General features: G+C 34.2%; 1 protein-coding gene and 1 long non-coding RNA gene across 6 annotated transcripts in view; one reads left to right on the forward strand and one right to left on the reverse strand.

The window, feature by feature from the left end:
• Positions 1–20,458, forward strand: part of LOC137481914 (uncharacterized) — a 92,334-nt gene that overhangs the window by 3,202 nt on the left and 68,674 nt on the right. The window contains exon 3 of one of the 2 annotated variants that reach the window (XR_011003756.1): positions 13,050–13,142. The exons of the other annotated variant lie outside the window; for it this stretch is intronic. This is a non-coding gene — a long non-coding RNA (uncharacterized lncRNA). The remainder of the gene's footprint in view (positions 1–13,049; positions 13,143–20,458) is intronic. 2 annotated transcript variants of the gene reach the window in all.
• The window catches only part of FGF7 (fibroblast growth factor 7), a 29,320-nt gene continuing 18,159 nt past the window's right edge, over positions 9,298–20,458 (reverse strand). For all 4 annotated transcript variants that reach the window (XM_068203890.1, XM_068203892.1, XM_068203889.1 and 1 more), the window contains exons 3-4: positions 13,505–13,608; positions 9,298–13,116 (exon numbers count right to left, since the gene is read on the reverse strand). In XM_068203890.1, coding sequence (XP_068059991.1) covers positions 12,922–13,116; positions 13,505–13,608 — 299 coding nt within the window. In that variant the 3' untranslated portion in view covers positions 9,298–12,921. The remainder of the gene's footprint in view (positions 13,117–13,504; positions 13,609–20,458) is intronic.

A 20,458-nucleotide genomic window follows, 5' to 3' on the forward strand; every position in this document is an offset into this window, starting at 1 on the left:
AAAAACCTAGCTTGAAAAACTATTTTGGTTTCTTTATATTTCTAAGAGTATCTTAGAGTCACCTAAAATACCTGTTTTACACCTTTTTTCCTTATCTAAAATAGATTCACAGTTCATCATGTGAATTGTCTTAGCTGAAAATACTGTTTATTTCATTGTGTGAAATAAAATTAATTATGAAATAAGTATTTATTTCATAAATAGTAAATTTTTCAGGTTCCCAAATACATTGCTGAGGATTCAAATGGTAGAAATGTAGAGCTGAGTTTCTTTAGCTTGCATGTAAAAAAATACACAGCATTCTGTCTTAGGGATATGGTTTGACTTGGAAGTCAAAAAATACCTCTGACAGCAAACTAAGTCATTCAATTTTTGTAAGATTACATGAATTCAGATATATTGGGTAATGGAAATTCCAAATACTGTGTAAGTATGATGATTGACTTCACCATAAAAATGTAAATTCTGGGATTTTTATTCAACTTTAGTGGGAATTAGCTCTGGCTTTAAATACTTTAGAAAAGGCAAATGAGAAGTCACAGTCTTCTCCTGTGAATTCAGGATTTTAAATAACAGTTGAAAAAACCAGGGGTGATTTTGAGCTATGTGTCTGCTGGCTTTGTGATCTGCTTCAGGCAGGTTAGTGACTGCTAGGTCAGGGTACCTTTCTTCATGGGAAGGTCAGTTTGGGGTAGAATTCAAGGCTCTGTGAAAGGCCAAGGTTCTACATTGTTTTATAATATCAACTTGAATTGGAAATGTGTAAGCTTTCATTAAAATTTACATCTTTCATTAAGATGTAAACATCTTTTCAATTTCATTAAATTTACATCTTTAGCATGTAAATGCTTGATGTAATAAAATACAGACTAGAAATGAAACCATGAGTAATTTATTTTACAGAAAAATTTGAATTCTCAATATAAAAATATTTTTTAATTTTGTAGTTAGCTATCAATAAATACTTCCTTTACGCTGTATGATCAGTAGCATGATATTGGTACAGAAATATCTGTAAAGAGGAACAGATTCCCAACATTCACCAGATCATTGTTATCACCAACATAAAACAACCTCTGTGAAATTTTGACTTTTCACCTTTTCTTTGCACATTAAGTTGCTATTATTAATAAAAATTATTTTATTATTTTTTGCAATTTAACCTATCATCAAATACTATTACACCGATTGAATTTCACAGTATGTGTTGAAATAGGTACTAGCTGATAAGACTTAAGAATATTGTAAATATTCTGAGTGAATTTTGACTGCTTCACATTTATAAATGAAAGAAACAATTTCTGTCATTTGTACAAGTCTAGATACTGTCAAGCTGATAAAAACAAGTTGTGCAGAGTGAAGGATAGGTATAAAATTCAGGTGGTTGAGCTGCCTTAATAAACTCTGTGTCTGAACACTGAACTGTCGATAGCACTTGCCACAAAACATGTGTGGGTAAATGCAGCATTTTTGAGGAAAAGTGTTAAAAGCACATCCAGAAGCATGCTGGTTGAAGTTGACAATGTACAGAAGTAATCATTAGTCCTACAAAATATTAAATGTATTTTCTTTTTTTTTTTTCCATAAAACCCAATGTCTTGGCACCTCAAGAATGGCTGTAGAGCTTACTGCTTGCGCTGGGTTTATATGAGTTTATATTCTACAGCTATTCCTCTTAGAGACATTTGTAATACACTGACAAAAGCTGATGATGCTTTCTGAAATGCCTCCTTTGGTGGACTGAAAACATTTTTTGTTTATTTGTGCTTAAAGATGTGCAAATATACCCAGACAAGCAAGGTGCAAGGAATATGGAAATCCTATTAGCACTTCTTCACACAGTTTTGGCACAGCTTAGGATCAGTGCTTGCCTCCTAGATCATGTTAGTCCAATGTCTTCATCTACATTTTAATAGTGGTTATTTACAATATTTCTGTTCTTACATATTTTTTATTATGTTATAGATTTAATACAACAGGTGTGACTGGATGCCTTACTAATTTTGTATCAAACAAAAACATTTTTTTGTAGTTTAAACTTTAGATGTTTAGACTTTTAGTCCTAGGTTTACTGAAAATTGAAAAGAAAAATCAGTAACAGGCTGAGAGACTTGCAGGTATCTGGCAAATGCAAATCAGTCCTGTATTTTGACAGCCTAATGTTGAGATACCCAAGGAAGCTGCTTTTGTTTCTCTCAGTAAAAGCTAAACATTCCCCCTGCAAGTTTTTCCCTTCAGTACTTCTGCAAGCTGAAAGAAGTTCCTATATGCTTGTGGATCATGTTTCAAATTAAAATCCTTGTATGTTTTACCTTTGTCTAGTTGTGATTTGCTTTGTGGTTTTAGGAGTTTTAAATCCCTGCATTCATTTTGCTGAATATTTTTTTGTTGTTTTGGTAGAAAATTGTTCTCAAAGTCTGGAGAAGTCTGTTTCTCCCAAAATAATCTATTGCAGTGCTTCAGGATTCTTTGTGGTCATGGTTTCTCCAGAAGTTTAACATATAAATTAATTACAAATGTTCTTATAGCTGTTATTATCAAACAAAAATCTGCATGTGCCACAAGTACAAAAATGCAAGTGTTTTACTCACGCAGCTCAAGTGCATCAGCTGTAGGTCCAAGATTACCTATTCACGTAACTTTAAGGAGCTGTAGTTGAGCATATGAAGAATTAGTTTAGTTAGCAGGTTTATATCATGAAGCCGAAAATAAACTTTTAGATGAAATTGACTGTTCATTTTACTTTGCTTACTTTGTGTAATGGTGCTAAAATTTATAAAAGGTATGAGTTTGGAATATGTAGGTTAAGAGCGTAAATCAAAAGTGTGGGTTCTGTTGCCTCAGATGATCACTGTGTTCTTTATTAAGAAGAGGAGGAAAATATTCCTGTGGCAAGAGGCTGTGATTATGTACACTGGCTTTGGTTCAGTACATCACTTAGATTCTGTCTTAATTGTTGGCTGATAAACTTAACAAATGCTTCAGATAATGCATGTTTTTCAGTGCTGTTCTGAATCAGGAGCTACTTCAATATACTCAAAAGTGATTAAACACTTAGAAGTTGTTAAAATGTTTAGAAGAAGGATGTGTTGGAGTGAAAGAGGACACTAATTGAGGAATATGTGTTTTGGTGCTGCTCCTTTGTGTTGGCAGTGCCTCACCTCAGCTAACTGTGAGTTTGACAATGTTGTGCATCACTATTTTGCTCACAGCCATGTCTGAATTTATGTAGGTATCTTTGCCCTGATTTTTCCCCCTTTGAAGCCTAACCAAGAGCACTCATTTGACAGAATGACAGATTTTGTGGTACATTTTCCTCTTGTTCCCAGACATGCTAAAGATGCTTTTTATCAGGTAAGAGTACCAGTAGCATTTTCATTGATACATGGTAGCTGCTGCATTTTGGCACATAAAAGTATTAATGTGACACGTAAGCCAATTACCTGCATCCATATTGGCAGCTTTTGGCTCCAGAAAATAGCATCTAAGTACCTGAGAGAACAACCAGAACTGGTGATGAAAAGCTGGAAATTATCATGGGTGGTCATTAAAGGGATTTTTTTTTTGGCTCATATAATTTGTGAATAGCAAAATGAAATTATTAAATGATGTGATTTTTAAAAACTTTTTTTCCTCTAACTGAAGTTCGTTGCAATTGTGACAGTTCACTTCAATATTTTTACATTAATTAAAAAAATTGCAATATGAAATCTTTTTCATAGACTTTTTAGATATGGTGTTAATTTGTCAGGTGTATAATGATTGGTTGTCACAAGTCATTATGTTGCTTTTTGGGCAGTATTTCCTGAATCTATTAAATATTTTGATGATGACTTTAAGGAGGGATTGGGAGACTTAGTTTTTCAGTGGGTATCAGGCTGGTAATTTTTTCCTTTCCCTGAGGCATATTTTGTCCAGAGTACCAGCTGTGCATTTCAGTGAGAATCTGTTGCCTTATGTGTGTAATGCCATACATGTATACATACATAGAAAATGCAGAACTAGAAATACTGATGTCAAAGCTAGCTTTTTCTGCTCATTAATAATAATTATGATGATTTCTTAATACTGATTGTAGGTATATAAATATGAACAAATATTTTAAAACAGTACCCTGGAAAAGAATCTGAACTAACTATCCATGGCATTATTTCTCCCTAAGAAAAACAAAACGGATTCAAACATGTCAAAATTTTTTGCAAAAGCAACTGTTTGTAGGTGGTCTTGAAGGTATCTCTCTATAAAAAGAGCAACCTTTTACAAATATTCTTACAGAATTCAGACTATACCTGTCCTAGAAATTTCTATGGGACGTAGTATTATATTACCATTAAAAGAAGTAGTATTATATTACCTTTAAATACCTGCATGTTTTGACAGTAAAAGTTTATGATTTTTAGATTGCAGATGTCATTTGATATCCATTCCAAAACTTAGATTTAGAGCAGATTTCTATCTTTAGTGCTCATTTATTTAGATTTCATGACAATGTGGATTTCATTATCTTATATGTTGAAACTGATTGACAAATGCAAAAGAAATATGTTTTTGAAGTAAATGTAAAATACAGAAATATTTTCTCAAAACCTTTCTCTGTGTCAGTCACTGTGTGTTGGGCAGAATTTTCTTTTTAGTTACAGACAGAGAAAATTGTATGTAGAAAAAGATCACCCTGAAAAATTTAATTTAGAGAAGGTTTATATACATCAAAGTTATACATGCTCCAAACTCCTAAAGGGCCTTTAACTTGGAAGAGCTGGATAAGCCCACAGCATTCTCTGTAATGTGTAACCACTATAAACAGATAATGGATGGATTTAAGTGAAATTTAGTCAGACCAGAAAAAATCCCAGAACTCTAGGAGACCACTGCTGTGGCACAGAGTCTGTGTCTGCATGAAACTTACGGTGTGGGAGCTGTGTAAAATTCGAGTGGAATGAAGACTGAAAACCACAGAATAAAGTAAATTAAGTATTGCTGCGAGAATAATTCCCAACCTCAACAAAACATATGCAAATGTATTAAATTACCAGAACTGGAACAACCACAAAGTAAGGATATTCACCCATGTGCAAACCCAAGCAGAAGCAGAAGGGAGATAGCAAAAACTGTTCTGGTTGACTTTAAGTATATGAATGTAATTATTTCAGTTAACAGACTTGGATCTCATGCCTAAAGTTGACAGTGGCATAAAAACTTGCACATTTGAGACGGGAAATAAAGCAATTTTAATTTCATTTGGGGATATTCATAAGGTGGTTTTCAAAATTCACATAAACATTTTTCTAAATTAATTTTTTTGAAGATTTTAGGTCTAAAACCAAGGAAATGTGTGTGGAATAAATGGAATCTCAAAAGCCTTAGGGCTGCCACTGTAATTCTTACTAGTAAAGATGCTACTGCTAAAATACAAGCTGGTGCATCTGCCAGTTCTGCAGCAGCCAGTCTTGTAGATATTTTAAACACATAATCCATGTGACCATAGACTTTGTAATGAAGCTTATGGTGCACTGCAAAATCTTAATTGTCAATATAAATTGTTACTAATACTTTCAGTTTATTTTGCACAAACCCAAAATGTTAAAGCAGTTAAAAATTAAATGTGAATTTTGATCAACCCTAAACATATATCCTGCTAATATATTGATAAGTCAATTTGATTAACCTGTGAGCAGTATTACAAAGCATTTAAAGGAGATGCTGATAATCCATCTTGGTTTGATTTGTCAGTTTTCTTATACTAATGACAGCCACACTTTTTCTACTCCTTTCTCTGGTATCTGGATCCCATTTTAAGTATGTCTTGCATTGTAGCCTCTTTTACCCCCTTGTTTTCGCTGTCCCAATGGATCAGACCTTGAATTTTATTCTTTCAGTCTAGCCTTTTCTTCTTTCTCGTGGCCAGCATTTTAACTTTTTTTTCAACCTTCTTGTGTTGATGTTGATTCTAACTTGCTCCCTTTCTGAATGTTATCCAGCATTTTTTTCCTTCAGGACAGCCAGTTTCTTCTCTCTTCTCCCTTCCTGAAATTACTGATTTCCTTCAAGCATCTACAGCCATAATTTTATGCAACCAGTATTCTCTTAATCCTTTTTGTCAGTCTGCACCAACCATAACCATAACTTTTCCTATCCTTGCCTTTTTTCCCTCTTCATTTGTTTTGTTTTCATGGGCTCATGTGCTTTTTCTAAATTTAGGTCATTCCCCATTCATCAAGGTAGGAAATCCTTATTTTTGTTGTAAAATAATTCAGAGGAAAATAACTGAGCAAAAACTTGAAAGTTTGCATTCCCAGTTTTCAGTGACACCACTCTGATATATTTTCTCTGCAATTAGGTTAAATGCTTAGGAAAAGATGGTGGGCTGTCTCTTGTGTCTGTTAACTTTAGGGAGAGGTTTGGAACATGCTGTACTCAGAAATCCTGAATTAATGAAGTACTGCAGACACATCAGAGGATGGGAAGAGTTCTGTCATGTGCCATGATTTCCACAAAGCTTTCTCTTGTAATGTGGATGTGAAAGAGCTGTGTGAGACTGTCTAAGCAAAGAGGAGAGTTCCTCTTGAGACCTAGCTGAGGGATTTAGTGTCTACAAATGGATATGGCTTTATAGAATCTGTATAGATGTCCTATGCACAGTTCATGTAATAAAGTGAACTATCTTACTGTCAGTGTGTGTTGCCTGTTAGCTTTCCTGAGTAATTTTCCTTTTTTACTTTAGTGTTTCTTTATAAGTACAATTAATGTGGTTTCTTTAAAATTGAAAGTCTGTGTTACTCTCATCAAGTTACAGTCTTGAAAGTAGATTCTTGTTTACAGAATCCATTTTTTATGTGTTGCTCAGTTTGAAGTACAGTGTTTAGAAATAGAAATGTATCTGTGTTTTTGAACACAGGAATGTTTGGGTATTTTTTTAAACCCAAAAATCTAAACCCAGTGGAAACATTTGCCTGATTTTTATAAAATCTAGTGGTTCCATTCCAGTATAATCATATTTCCTTTTAGAGCTTGGTACTTTACTAGTATATAGAAACAAGAATATGAAAACAAGTAGAAAGTGATTATTTGTGAAGCAGGGTCAATAAATCACCTCAGCTGTTGATTAACACTTCTGACCTCAGGGAGCCTGTTTTAATGACAATAATTTTGAAGTCACTGCAGCTGTTACCTTGATTTTTTGGTTTTTTTTTTGCCAAGATACGAATTTTTTTTCCTATGACAATAAAAAGATGGGAGAAGCCTTACTATTTTAGCTCTTCCAGTAGTGATCTACGTTAGGCTTTCAAAGTGCCCACAGTTTTGTTTAATAATCACTTATTCTCTTTCATGGCCAGTGAGAAGTTAGTTACTTGTTCAGACCCACTTTTGTGCCTGGGTTTTGGTGAAATCAATAGGAATGAGGTGCATAGGCAAGTTAGCTGGACTATTAATGTATCTTACACAGCAATTGAGTGTCCATGGCTTTTAAATGTTCCCTTTCCACTCCAGTCTCATCCCATTTTTCAGTACCGTGCAGTAACATCAGAGTAACTCAAGAAGATATAAACAGGCTCACCCTGTTTGCTGGGGTGAGCAGAGACACTGATCTGCCTCTGGCACAGGGGTGTTCTGGAAGCAGCAGAAGCCACTGTGAATGTGGGTGCAGCCAGCTGCAGCTCCTCTGCTGCCCTGCTGTGATTAGTCAGGTAATTTCCTAAGCCAGGTATTTTGTGTATGTTTGATGTTTTAGGAGTGCATACCAGACTCAAACTTGTTTGTCTTTCTTATCAAATAGGACATTGAAAGTGGCTTGCTGAAAGTTATATAAGAAATCTGCAGCAGAGCAAAGTTTCAAAGGCCAGTAGATGAACCCTGAAAACTCAGCAGTCACTAACTGAGGACTGAATTCTTGTCCATCAAAACTGGTGCTGTCCAAGGTAATAGTGAACTGTGTTTATGTTTGGCCAGCCAGTTGTAATTGTAAAGGGAATTTGTCCTGAATTCTGATTAAAATTATATGATATAACATTATAAAGAACATTTCTAGGGGTAGTAAAGAAATTACTAGATTAGCTAGAAGAAAATGAGGTGAATCTTCTGTTCTACTCAGTGCTGGTGACACCACACCTGGAGTACTGTGTTCAGTTCTGGGCTCTCAGTACAGGAGAGACATGGAGAGAAGAGAGCCCAGGGAAGTGGCAGGGAGGTGACTGGGGGCTGGTGCATGTCTCCCATGAGGAGGGGTGGGGAGCTGGGACTGTTTAGCCTGGGGATGGAAGGCTTAGGGGGAAACTTACATATGTATATAAATTCCTGAAGGAGGGGTGCAAAGAGACCTGAGCCAGGCTAACTTCTGTGGCACTAACCCTTATGTGACAAATTTATGCATCTTCATTCTAATTCCTCTCCTTTTCTGGTTAGCACTGAAGTAAAAGAATTATTTTCATGAGAAAGTAATTTCATCTGCAGTGAGTAATTTTGTTTTTCCTTTTGTATTGGGTCAATCTTTTCAAGTGCCAGGCCTCTAAATAAAAGAGTTTCCCTAATGAAACAACCAATCTTGGTGAGCTAGGATTGTCCTTCCAGGCAGAATGGAAGAAAATCTCCCTTTTTAGGCCTGGAATGTAAGCAGTTATAGAATTTCAGTGTCTGGAATGCTTAAGATTTATAAGCTAGCTTTCCTTAGACAGGTATTGGGAAGTTATTTACAGAGCTCAAGACTTCAAAATTAAATGTGAATTTTTAGTTTTAATACTATATTAAGCCCCCAACCCCCAAATATTGAAAATTAAATTTTGCTGGTTTATGAATTTCAGTCCATGGTGTTAAAAAGCTTTTTTAGAAATTTTGCTGGGGCAATATTTATAAAGTCAGTATAAATGTCAAGTAAAAAACCTTGTGCAACTTTCTGAATATTTTTCCCCATCTAGTTTCTGCTTAGAGTACAGTCCTAATCTTCAAAATTATCCGCATAGAGAATTTAGCATCTTTTCCTGCTAATAAATTCCCCTTCTCTGTTGTATTCGGTAAATGTGTGATTTAAATAACTGTTACCATTTAAAACTCATCCAGTGTTGTAAACAATTGTACTTCCTTTTTTTTCCTTATTAAATGTTAGTTAAAAAAATTATTTCTAAGTGTGGATCTCACCTCTGATGATGACTTTTCCTAATTTGTGGAAAATCATCTAACCTGTCACTTCCTTTTTCTACATGTTAAATGTTACTAAATCATTGTGGTATTTGAAAAATTAGTAGTGAGGAGATAGATTTCATAGCTTTATGGAATATTTAGACTACTCAGATGCTGGTCACTGAGTGCAATGAAATACTGATGTTTTTATTACTTTATTGATTTAACATCAACTTACATCTTGCTTCAGCTTATTAAAGATAATATACATATTTTCTTCAAAAAGTAATTTAAAACACAGACAAGTGTATTTTAATAGTCAATTGATCAACCATTTAGTAACGTGATTATTACAGATGCTATGCAGAGCCATGTTTTAAGGTACCTGCAACAGAACTAAAAGTGAGACTGTATTGTACCATATAATATATTTTAAAGGTCATGGATATTGTCCAGTTGTCATTTTTATTGTGTATGAAATGTATTTACACCATTTTTTATACCTTTAAAGACTCACAAGTTAGGAGACAAATGTGTAAGTATCTCCCTAACAAGGAAATGTGTTTTGTGTAGTTGTTTGAAGGGATTGTTTCAAGAAAAATAGCTTTGTTATGGAATCCTAGACTCATTAAAACAGGAAGAGTAGTACTGCAGGTCTCTTGTCCAATCTCCTGCTCAAATTAGGGCCGACACTGCTTGTACTGGGCTTTGTATTTTAAAACCCTCCGAGAATGGAGATTCTGCAGTCGTCTCTGAAATTGCTCAGTTGAGATTTGCTCATTTGTGTCCCAGAGTGTTTATCAGCATTAATACCAAAGTAAATAAGTAAAACCTTTGTAATTACAGCTGCTGTGCAGTGGAACAGTTTTTGTGAGATGTGGGTGGCTGCTGTAGGTGCTGCTGTGACCACAGGAGTTGTGTTTCCCTTCTGAGCCCCAGTCTGGACACACTGTGTAGTGTCAGTGGGGAGCAAAGAAAAAAGCTCCAGCAAAGCCAATGCCTCTGAAGGGAAGGCAAAGAAATTACACTTGAGGTTGGCTTTTATTACCCTTTTTGCTTGGATTTTCTTGAGCTTTTAATATTACACAGGTTAGAAATGAGCCATTTCCAGACTTGTGTGTCAGTTTCTTTATGTATAAACACATTTCCCTCTGACATGGTATGTTGTATGCTGGTGTTAAGATTGCATTGGATTGTGTTGTAATTGATGTAAGAGACTTTTGTGAAGATTTCTGATATCTTTCTGAATTGCTGTTAAAATTGAATAGATTCTTATTACCCTTGTCTTGTAATAGTTTGCTACTGGAGATCATCACTGTAAATTTTCTGATTATTATTCTGTGGTTTTAGCACTAAACTGATATTTTTTGAGTCAGTGTTTGAGAATAGATTTTCTAAGATAAAGATACATTGACAATTGCTCAGTTGTAAAGACATATGAGTGTGGTACTGATGAATTGCAGCATCTGCAGTCAGGTGTCTTTCTGGGAACAATTCCCTCACAGAACACATTTCAGTTGTGACAGCTGTAAAACATAAAGCAGCCTTGGCTTACCTGAAAATGGTGGTAAGATTGTGATTCATTTTATAAAGCATTTAGCAGTAAGGGCTAATTACAATTTGGATTCAGGATTTGTTTGACTGTATTTCTATGTTCTTGAATTACGTAATCAAAAGATTGTTTAAAAGAGCCTGTCTGCATCTGGTTTTAAGATTTTTTTATGTATATATTTATATATTAACGTGCATACATAAATTTTATTTAAAATTTCAGTAAAGCTTTTAAGCACAAAAAATCCTAATGGGGTTTTGTTATTTTCATTTTTATTTCAAAGCTGCTAACCTAGTTTAGATATAGAAACTTCTGCTATTATGTTAATGTTGATCATAAGTGTGAACTTTGTTTCACTGTTACATATTCGCAGAAAGTAGTGCAGGGAGGTACCAGCAAAAAAGCTTCCTTTATAGTACAGTCTGTTGTGTTCAGTGAACAAGTAATAAATAAACTAGCAAAAGCACAGTGAAAGTTTACTGATAGAGCTGTACGGATACATTTTTTTGCATGGATCTGTTTATATCTTCTTTGAGTTTTGACTTGCTAATATAATAATTGATTTTTCAAATGGCACTATTTGTTAAACAAGTTTTTTTTTTTTTAAAGAAATGTTTGTCAAAGGAAATTGTTGCCATTTTCTGTGAATGCTCTTAAAATGAAAGTGTTTCATGTTGGAAGAAATGGTTGACTCTAGACACTTGTTATTCAATGCATAACATTGAAGCATTTAAGACCATATTTAATTAACTTGACTCTAACACAGTCACATCAGCTGCTTTACCTAGATTTTGGTGATCTTTATCTAAGTGCAATTATCACAAACCCAAGAAAAAGTGTAGGGAAACAGAATTAAATGATATAAGGCATAAGTCAAGTAGGGCTTAGTTGAGAGCTTTCGTAGCTAGAAAATTAAAATGTGTTTTCTTCATCAGGTCACAGTGGTTTTAGCTGTAGTTTAACGAGTCACGCAGACTTGCACATATTTCTGTATCTGTGAGTGGAGGTTCTACCATTTTAGGATTATTTCCAGTGCCTGCTGGAACTGTAACCTTCTTTTACCTGGGTAACTCTGAGCATGCCAGTAATTCAATTATCAAGAGTATGTGGCATAGATTTTTAAAATTTTTGCGTTGTTTCTTTTGAGATGTCCATTGTGTGATTTGCTGCAGGCTGTCATTTTTGTCTGCCATCCAATGTATGTTGGCAGGAAGGTTGTGTACTAGGCTTTGTGTCTGGTCACAGAAAAAAATTCATGCATCTCAGCCAGACCATTTTGTTATTCCTTCAGAATTAAAAGCATATGAAACAGATGCAGCTTAATAAGTATCTTTTTTTATAAATAACATTTAAATAACTTAAAACAATAAAGTTCAAATACAACTTAAAATAAAGTTTAATGCTGTAACAACAGAGAAAGCATGTATAAGAATGGAAAAACAATATTGAAAGCTGTATGCCCTAACAGGAATTATACAAAAGATAGGATATGTTACATAAAAAACCTTAATATGTCTGAATTTTTGCTTCATTGCTATATAAATTGTTAATTTGTGAAAAGTGAGATGAAGTACATTATTTATTCCTATTTTTATTTTACATACACTATTTGAAACATCTTTTAGAGCAGCATTAGGTATTTGTTTCATTAATAGATAGGAACATTTTGTGTTAGAGTAAACTTAATTTGTCCAAACTAACTCTCTTATCTGAATACAACAATAAACATTTACAAGATTATATTTTTTTGATCATATAGTTTATGTATAGGATATGAGTTTCTTGGGGGAAGTATTTAAAATACTGCTCAGCCTCCACATTTTCTATTGACTTGATAATCTGACAACTCATACCAGCAGCCTTAAAGTCTGACATATTTTACACAACATTATCATCTGCTTATTATTATTATAGCAGCCATATTTAAGAAGCAGATAGTTTTTTAAATAAAATATTATCAGATAATCAAGTAATGACTTATTCTTCAGGGTAAATTAATTTAAGAAACTACCCAGTTACAATGACTAAGATAATGATTGTACAACTCTTTAGAATTTTTTACAACTTTTAGTTAGTAAATCTGGTTTTGTGTATATTTTCAAATCTTTTTCATGTAGTCTCTTAAAAATAAACATAAATGCGCAAGTCCAGCTTGTTCAGTTTCTCAGTAGTATTCCAGCCTCTCTTGGTATCTTGTCAAACAGTCTTCTTAAAATTAATCTTCCTGCTGGAACTAGTTCTTTATAGATCATTTGTGATTAGGATATTGCCAGAGGAAGAAAGTGGGATGCTCTGTGTTCTTTCTTTGTTTTTTTACCTTTCATTGGAACCCCTTTGTGGTTTAGTGTAACAAACATCTCTTTTCCTTTGTGTGTCCATTTTGCAGAAGCATATGTGTTATAATGGTTTTCTTCAATCAGTTCAATGAAGTTGCAGTCCTCATTGCAGACTTTCTGTTGAGAGTAAATAATAAAATATGGTAAGGCAAGTACAAGTGTCTTTTAAATACTTAGATTAGGGAAGATGGGAGAAGAATAAGCATTACAGAGCCTGCATGTTAATAATATTTTAATAAATACATTTGGCCTCTGAAATCTGAGTATTGAATATTCTAGCTTTGTATATTCCCCCTTAGTATTCCACATTTTGAAGAATTATATAAGGCCTAATCATTGAATTTATTAAATGGACATTAAAGTCTAATATGGGATGCATGGGATAAGTCCAGAATATATTTTACTTAGTTAGAAATCTGTTTTACAGAAAACCGTTCAAATGCTGCATCTCAAAATACCTCTAAGATTGTAGGGATGTACACATAAGAGAAGTTTGCATCCATACCTTTCCATAGAGTCGCCCTGACTTGTTCATTGCCAGAAAGTATTCACTTTCCACTCCTTTGATTGCCACTATTCCAACTGCCACCGTTCGGATTTCTAGAATACCTGCAAAGGTACACAGCAAGGGCTGTAAAATGGTTGGTTGTTCTCCAGTTAACTCAGAATGTTTCCTTGAACTAATATTCTGTAGTATTTCCATGTTTATTGAATTTATTCTTGGAAAACAGAATAATTATGTGTATTCATGTGAAGAAAGGGCTAGACTTTAAAAATTCCCTTTGTGATCACATCTGCGTAAAGCCACTTCAAAATTGTATAGTGGTAATTTTTAAGTATATACTGAAGTTGTGATGTCAGCATAAGTAATTCCTCTATTTTCAGAGAATCAGTGTAACTTAGAATTTATCAGGATCAGGGTTTCATTTGGAATATTTAGTAAGCCATCAAGGTTCACAGAATTTGTGTAAAGCCTTTATTTTGAAGTCTTGTGTAGCAATATCATCCCCTTGAAATAGTGTAAACCTTAGAACTTGCGAGTGACAGAAAACAGACCACAGTGTCTTAAATAAGATAAAGTATTTGCTTGACCTTTGTGTGCTTTTATGACTGATTGGAGCTGTAAAGATACGTGTATTTGAAAATCATTAAAGGCTGCCCTGAGAGCTTATTTATTCAAAACCAGAAAACATTTAGTGCTGTTTTCTATAACCTGATTTATTTTCATCTCATGCTGATACATATCAGCAATACTTTCTGTAGTCACTATGATACATTTATGTTACCTGCAACATAAAAAATATTTTTTTGTTAATATTAAAAAAAGCAAAGGCAGGGGATTATGCAAGTTATTAAGGAACACCAAGTTGTTTTCAAGCATAAATATTATTAATGTTTTCTTAAGCAGTAATTTAGAGTTATATATCTGAGTTTGAGCTGTTTCTTTGATTATTGAATCGCTGACAGAATTCTGCCATAGCAACTGCACTGTAACTCCTTCTCCAAAATGGGCTCTTTCAAAGGCAGCCAACTTGAGGCAAATTGCAAGAGCTAAGCATGTGGGAGACAAGTGAGGGAGGTGGGAGAGAGGCATGTGTTAAATTATCACCTGAATTTCTTCTTTAACAAAACATTTCCTTTTTTGCCCTTTCAAGTCGGCATTGACTTTTCACAGCCACACAGTAATAGTTTTTCATTAGTTAGGTTTTTAAGACAGGCATTAAATATCTATGATATTTCTCCTTTCCTATACATTTTTGTCTCCTCTTGTCCTTTGCTTTCCTTCGTGTTCTGTTTTGCTTTTCTCCTTGGTATTACTGATGTATCAGTGATAGAACATATGGGTGTATTTTTTGTCCTTTTTTCTTTAGCAGATCAGTTCCCCCTTCTCATGGTGTGTGCACTGATGGGCATTCAGCTCAAAGTGTTTATAGTTCTCTACTCCCCCTACAATGCTAAGCCATCTTTCTTTAAGTAAAGCTTTTAGAATTCTTTGACAAGTTCCACTCTACTGCAGGCCTAGCAATAGTTCTAACAAAGGGTAATTTGTAACTGAAACTTACAAAAATTATATTAACTATCATTTAAATTTCACTTTAGAAAAACCACAGCGAGGCTAAAAAACAGATGAACATCTGCATTTAGCCTAACAAAGAACATAACAGTTGAAGGGATCTCTGGGTCATCAAGTCCAGTGCTCTGCTAGCCTGGGAATTGCATCAGATAATTCTTTTCATAAACTTTGCCAATACTAAATTGGAGTTGTTATTTCTTTGCCCCCAGTGTTTCTGCCGAAGGCTGTTCCAGAGTTTGATTTATTTTAATGGCTAGAGACTTCGTAGTAATTTGCAATCTGCATTTCTTCAGTGACAGCTTATATGCATTTGTTCTTTTGCCTCTGTTGGCCATTAACTTAAGGAGAGTTTTTAAAAAAGGTCTATGTTTGAGTTTTTTATTTATACAGAATTTTAAAAAATGAAAGATTTAAAATTACTTTTAAAAAAAATCATGCTAATAGGAATTGAGATTTCCATGAGTAAGCTGATGTTGACTGAAGTTGCAGTAGTAGATATCTTACTACTTTAAAAAAGGAAATGCCAAAAGGTTTTGTCCAAAGCAATATTATTATTGTTACAATTTTTACATTATTTTTTTAGTTTTTTCTTTTTGCCTGAAGTAGATTGTGACTAACTTGTTTGAGTTACTTTATTTTGTTTTGGGGTACTTGTTTTTCTTCTTTATTCACAGTTGAGACATCAATGTCTTTCCTTGTGTTAAATGAGAAGGTCTTTTCTTACATGCTTCCTTTTGAAGTAAAGGTGTTTAACCCTTTCAATATCTATTCGTGAAAAGAAAAAAGTTACCAAGCTAGGATGGGAAAGAGAAAATTCCTTTACATAGATTGTTTCATTGACATACTTTCATTGACTCTTTTCATACTCTAGTAATCAAAATTACTTTAAAGGCATGCTTAAATTAATAAGATGTGGATGAGGAGAACTTCAGAAGGCCAGGTTTCAACAAGGTCTCAAATGTCCTTGATTTCAAAATTAAAATGTAAACTCTGTTCTTCGGTTGCTTTATCTAAAGCATCCCCAGAGAAGTTTGGAAGAGGTTTAAGAGAAGACTTAATATACCACAAAGTAACTGGGAAAGAAATCAGATTAAAGCCAGGAAAAGAAAAACAAAAACAACCTAGAGATGGGCATCCAAAATTGAAAACAACTGTACTTCCTATAAAATCAGCATGAAATTCCAAACAATTTTATATGGTTGTATGGTCAGTGTATCAAATGTAGCTTAAAATTCCTGTAGTGAATGAAGTTTCCTACAGAGCTGAAATTCCTCTGGTGTATGTAAAAGACACTCAGCAGAGTTGGGCTATAGTTTGTCTTCAGAAAAGATGCCTATGGATCGTGGCAGCAGTCTTTGGAATCACTTGGTGCAAATTAAATAGCACACAATTGATATCCAGCAGGAAAAAAAAAAAAAGAAAATAAACAAAACAAGCCTTTAGGCCGACACAAGTGTTTCAGTGGGTGAAATATGTATCAGGTTTTGGAGAAAATTTATGTCATAAATGAGGTGAGTTTCATAGCATTCTGGTCTAGAATGACAGTTCCCAGGACTTAGAAGCAGACACTTTTATGTGTAGACTTATTCCATAACCATAGCCTGAACGACAGAACAGTACCTCAGGCTGGAAATTTATGCAGAAAAATGGCATTTAGTTATATGATTGCTATAAAAGTGAGCATTGTCACATGAGATGATTCTTTCCTGACATGTAGCATTAGATGATTTTGTTTTTATCACCTGATATTAAGTGTCTTTTCTGATTCAATAAATGTTTTCAAATCAGCATTTTCATCTCCTTTTATTTGACTCCTTTTTGCTTTTACAAAACAAAACAAATCTTTGCTTTTTATTGCTACACAATCTGTTTGCAGACTATATTAAAGTAATTTCCATCAGTATGCAGGCATAGTTGAATATGCAGTTTATTTGTGTTTGCCCATAATATCCTTCGATAAAAGTATCGTATCTATAACAAAGTAGCAGGAGCCTTGTGATTTAGCAAAATCAGGGCATTTCTCTTTGCTCATTTGTCAGATAAGAGGCTGAAAGAGCAATTGCAGCTCTGGCTCCTGAGAGCTGTAAGGAATCCAGTAAGTGCTGCTCATGCCTGAAGATCCCACGGGCAGCTATAACCTCTCAGGGCCTTTTGGCAGAGGAGGGGCAGCAGAACCACGGAGGGAGATCTCTTTTCCCAGTATGCCAGGATTGTTCAGGAAGATTCTGGGAAGCACACGTGTTCAGTCCCTCGTCAGCTGGCTGATTCCAGACATTTCATATGTTGCAGGTATCCCCTTAATGTCTATCACATGAGGTTTCAGGTCACTGTTCCTCACTTTGCCAGAGTCACAGTGTCTGTAGACATTCATTCAAAGAGACATTTTAGCATCCATTACATTTTTCAGAAAGCTGACAGCAATTTTATCCCAGTACTTTTCTGTTCTGCAAGGTACATGTGTTGTGAGAGCACATATGATACATCCAGCACTTTATTTCTTGTGGCTCTCTGTGCAGTGAAGTTGAAAAGGATCAGTCTGTTGCTGATTTTTAGGGGTAGGGAGGCTGGCACTGACAGTTCAGCACTCGTGAGGAATGTGTTTGTGAAACTCTCTTTCCTCAGCAGAATTGTCTTTAAAAATAAAGTATGTGAAATCTGAAATAGGGACAGAGGGGCAGAAAAGACTTGGATGGAAACTGAGTCAAAGCAAAATGTAACTTCTAAATTTCACTAACTTGTGTTTCTCATTAATTGAATTTGGAGCACATATTCATGAATTCAAATGACCTTTCCAAATGATTCAAGGCCAAGGAAAATGATCTCGTCTTTGCTTAGAAGACACTGTTTAATGATAAGTAATGTAATTTGTTCTTTTGTTCTGGCACTTAATAAGTTAATGTTTTTGCCTCTTAAAGGCAGAAAATATGGTTCATGATGGTCAGTCTTGGAAAACTTTCATGATGTTATTGGTACATGTGTGCATGTGGTAAGCCAGCACAGTAAATAGCTGGTGTATTACACTTACATGTTTATCCAGAAGAATCTTATCAGTGAAATTAATACTTTTATTGGATAGTTTTGAAAGTAATTTTTTTCAGGAAATAATTTTCTTTTTTTTTTTAATATAGTGCCTATATTATAAAGTACTTGTGCAGTTTAAGTTATTTTGAGTCTAAATATTTTTAAATGGATGCATTGTGAAGTTCATTTTTAGGTAAAACAATTTGTGTGCTCTTTCTCAAATATAAAACCTAACAGTAAAAAAAATACTGCAAATAAAGGTCTTGATTTAAGGTATTTTGTAATATGACTTAATTTTTACCTTTCCCTATTATTAAATTAAAATTGATAGAAAGTAGAATTTGCATTTATATTGAGTACTTTCTTAGGAAGAGAATGAAGGAGTTTCCTAGATGGTATCTCACAGAACTCCCGTTAATAAGCTTTTTAAGTAGAAATAAATGTACAGGTATATGTTACAATATGTTACAAAGCAGGAGATTTCTCCACACCAGGAATTTCCTGTCTGTGGATGTGATTTTAATAAACAATTAATTAACAGAAAACAAGTTAGTACATACATTCACTATCACTTTCTTCTGTCTTCTCCTTGTGATACTCAGAATTTTGATTTATGTCATAAACACATATATGTTGTTATTTACAGCATAGAAGGCTAAAAATGTTCTTCAAGGGTTTTTTGCTGTATCCATGTGTGCATTTCCTATGCATGTGTAGAGTCTCTGAAGCACTTTAAATATGAATATGGCTGTAAAAATGATATGAACAGAAATAATGGATCTGTCAAGGATTTTCAGGAAATCAGTTGAAGCTACTGCTTCAATGAAATGCCAGACATCTGGATATCATGGCGAAATATTCAAAGCACTCAAAACTCCTGGGTTTGTCCTGTGTGTAATTTCCAAGCAGGAAAAATTGTAGTTGTCCAAGGAAACATGATTAACGATAGAGAGGTATTCCCTGAGGACTTGCTGCAGCTCAGTGTTCAGCATTCTCAAGCAGCAGAATTTGCTTACAAGATTTAGTTTGTGTACAGAATGTCTGATTAAGCATAAGTAGCTGATGTTTAATTACTCTTTTGCTTTCATTTGGCACAAAAAGGAGGCATACTGTATTAAATACAGGAGGCATACTATATTAAAATCAACTACATGCTAAACAGAAATCCATTAAAGTATTTTTTGTACTCCATTAGATTTTCATTTTAAATTTCCTTTATTTGACATTACCTTATCTATAAATGTCCCTACTGTTTTCCAGTCATACAAACTAATTGATACATGCATTGCTAGATGCAACAAATTTATGATAAACCATTGTCCTGGTGATACTCAACAGCTAAGTTAGTTGTGGAATATGAGCCATGTCAAGGTTTATGAAAGAAACTGATAACTTGATAACTCTGAAAACAGTACAAAAAAGGCAAGGTAAGAACCAAACATAAGAGGGAAGATATAACAGGGAACTAAAATAATTGCTTAGAAATGCTGTTATTTTACTTACAAGATCTGTTCTTTGCACGTGTACTTGGACTTGTGGATGTTTACCTTAACTGCAGAAAAGGAAGGGGTAAGCCAAGTTCCACTCTTAAGTCTGCATTTTTCAAAGTATTTACACAGTTTCTTATGCATCATCAAATGTATAATCTGCCCTTCTACCATGGATGGCTGATACTAGAGTGTAAAGTGAAGAGTGTGGTTTGGGCTATGTTTGGAAATGCACCTTCCTTTTTACTTCAAACTTAACATGTTTGTTCTGCAGTGGGAAATATTACAAGCCATAATACCTATTTTTATTAATTTTTCAAAGTGAATAAATGTAATGCAGTACTCACCAGTAAAGTGCTCATCTGTAAAGTCTACCTCCCCTAATTACTGTAGTGAGAATTTAATTGACCCTATTGCAATTAATAATTGAAAAGAGAAATACCTTATAATTTTCAAGTATTTTTCCTTATTGTACAACCTGTTTTGCATCAGTTTTTTATTAACTCTCTGTTAATCTTGCTGAGTTAGGAGATAGTTTTATAAATCAAATGCTTCATTCTTCAATGAAAGTGGTGGCATAGTAAGAATTGGTGTAGAGTTTTGACTCTAAATTGATGCCTTCTGTGCATGTCTCTGTTGAACATTAGCTATTCAGACCACTCTATTTCCAATATTTCCATTGATTTGATCTTCAGAACCAAAGGGTGTGACATTTTTCACTAAAGTAGATTGCAAAGTTATGGAGCTTTTCAATTTAGAGGTGTGACTTGTGAATGGCAGTATGTAGTAACAACTGAATAACATGCTGCCCCAGGCAGTCCTTCTCTTTGGAATGTCTCATTAAACTTATTAAAAGTCTTTACTTCGTTGATCTCCA

This window comes from Anomalospiza imberbis, chromosome 13 (assembly GCF_031753505.1).
Source record: "Anomalospiza imberbis isolate Cuckoo-Finch-1a 21T00152 chromosome 13, ASM3175350v1, whole genome shotgun sequence".
NCBI classification, from domain to species: domain Eukaryota; kingdom Metazoa; phylum Chordata; class Aves; order Passeriformes; family Viduidae; genus Anomalospiza; species Anomalospiza imberbis.